The sequence below is a fragment of the Echinococcus granulosus genome (genome assembly GCF_000524195.1).
Source record: "Echinococcus granulosus chromosome Unknown EG_S00246, whole genome shotgun sequence".
In the NCBI taxonomy this organism is placed as follows: domain Eukaryota; kingdom Metazoa; phylum Platyhelminthes; class Cestoda; order Cyclophyllidea; family Taeniidae; genus Echinococcus; species Echinococcus granulosus.
The window spans coordinates 24,165-25,429 of NW_020170626.1; the positions used below are offsets into that span (position 1 = coordinate 24,165).

Below are 1,265 nucleotides of genomic sequence, written 5' to 3' on the forward strand. Positions count from 1 at the left end.
CCTACAGTAGCAGCAGCATCAATGACGAAGTGGACGGTGCATGATGAATGTAGGTGTGGATAGGGAAATGAAGAGCGTTGTGAATGGTACAGAGAAGTTGGAAGCGGTGAGGAATGAATACAGGTTTGACCTGCGCATTCTTGCTCGCGGCTGGCATTTTGCCTGTGTTACTAGTCCTTTTGGGGCACATGGCTCCCTCACTATCTCTTGTGGACATACAGGTGCGGGTCTCTCTTTGTCTACCGCCACTGCCGCCCCGTATTTAGCCTACTCAACTGTACCTTATGACCGCTTCATGGGGGCACCGATTATATCCACTGCTTACTCAAAGGAGAGTGTTTCGGCGCAGAGTCGCTACTGGTGTACGAAATGGAATTAAGGTGTACATGGAAAGTCTGTAGAATGAACTGCCAGTGAATGTATGCATGGAAAATGATCTTTGTGGGAGGAAGCGAATGTGTAGCATTTTTCTCGTGGTGTGCTTTCATCTTGAGGTGCTAAATTTGACACCTCGTCATTGAGGACCACAGCGACGAAATTGTGCACTGGTTGGCATATTCGCTAAGTTAAAGCAGTTGTTAAGGCATGTCTTTCCCTATCGTTAGTCCCTTGATGGCAGGTGAAGATAACGCAGGCTTGGTGATTCACAGTGGGTCTGGTATATGCAAAGGCGCCTCTGCTGGTGACGATACATCTCGTGCTGTCTTTTCTTTCATCGTTGGAAGAGCCTGGTGAGATCCGGCATTACACCTTTTATAGTGAACCATTTGAGGCACCTGATGAGCAACCCGTTCTTCCCATTGAGTCTCCACTCAAACACAAGGCTAATAGCACGAAGACGACTAACTGATTTTCGAGATCATCAACAGTCTGGTGATGTGTGTATTTATCTATGTCTCTACTTGATCCACTGGAGTCTAACGCTACTTTGTTCATAATGTGACACACGACGCCCATCTACATCATTTATACACCTGCTGTTGCTCTTTTACGTCTGAACTCAGTGTGCGGAGAATTAACGAAACACCATGTCAAGACCATGACAGTGTGGTTACAACTTTACCACTACAGCAGAACTTGAAACAGCTCACCATTTGTGGAGGAAAATTTAATGCCTACTTGTGGATTATGAGCAAGGAATGATGGTACCAAATCCTAGCGCCATTTTAAATCGCATCTGCACACAGACAACCGGTCGCATGATTACTACTGGGAAGGAGTGTTTCCACTGTCCTCACACCCTTACCAACCTAATTTTCTAAGCA

At 46.1% G+C, this 1,265-nt stretch overlaps 1 protein-coding gene across 1 annotated transcript; it reads left to right on the plus strand. All coding sequences in view use genetic code 11, as the record gives it.

Moving 5' to 3' along the window:
- Positions 1-43: 43 nt before the first annotated feature.
- On the plus strand, positions 44-735 carry EGR_10645 (Actin-2; the record flags this gene model as incomplete). Its single annotated transcript, XM_024499894.1, has 2 exons — positions 44-258; positions 606-735. 2 exons carry the CDS (start codon positions 44-46, stop codon positions 733-735), a joined length of 345 nt encoding a protein of 114 aa, XP_024345690.1.
- Positions 736-1,265: the final 530 nt, after the last annotated feature.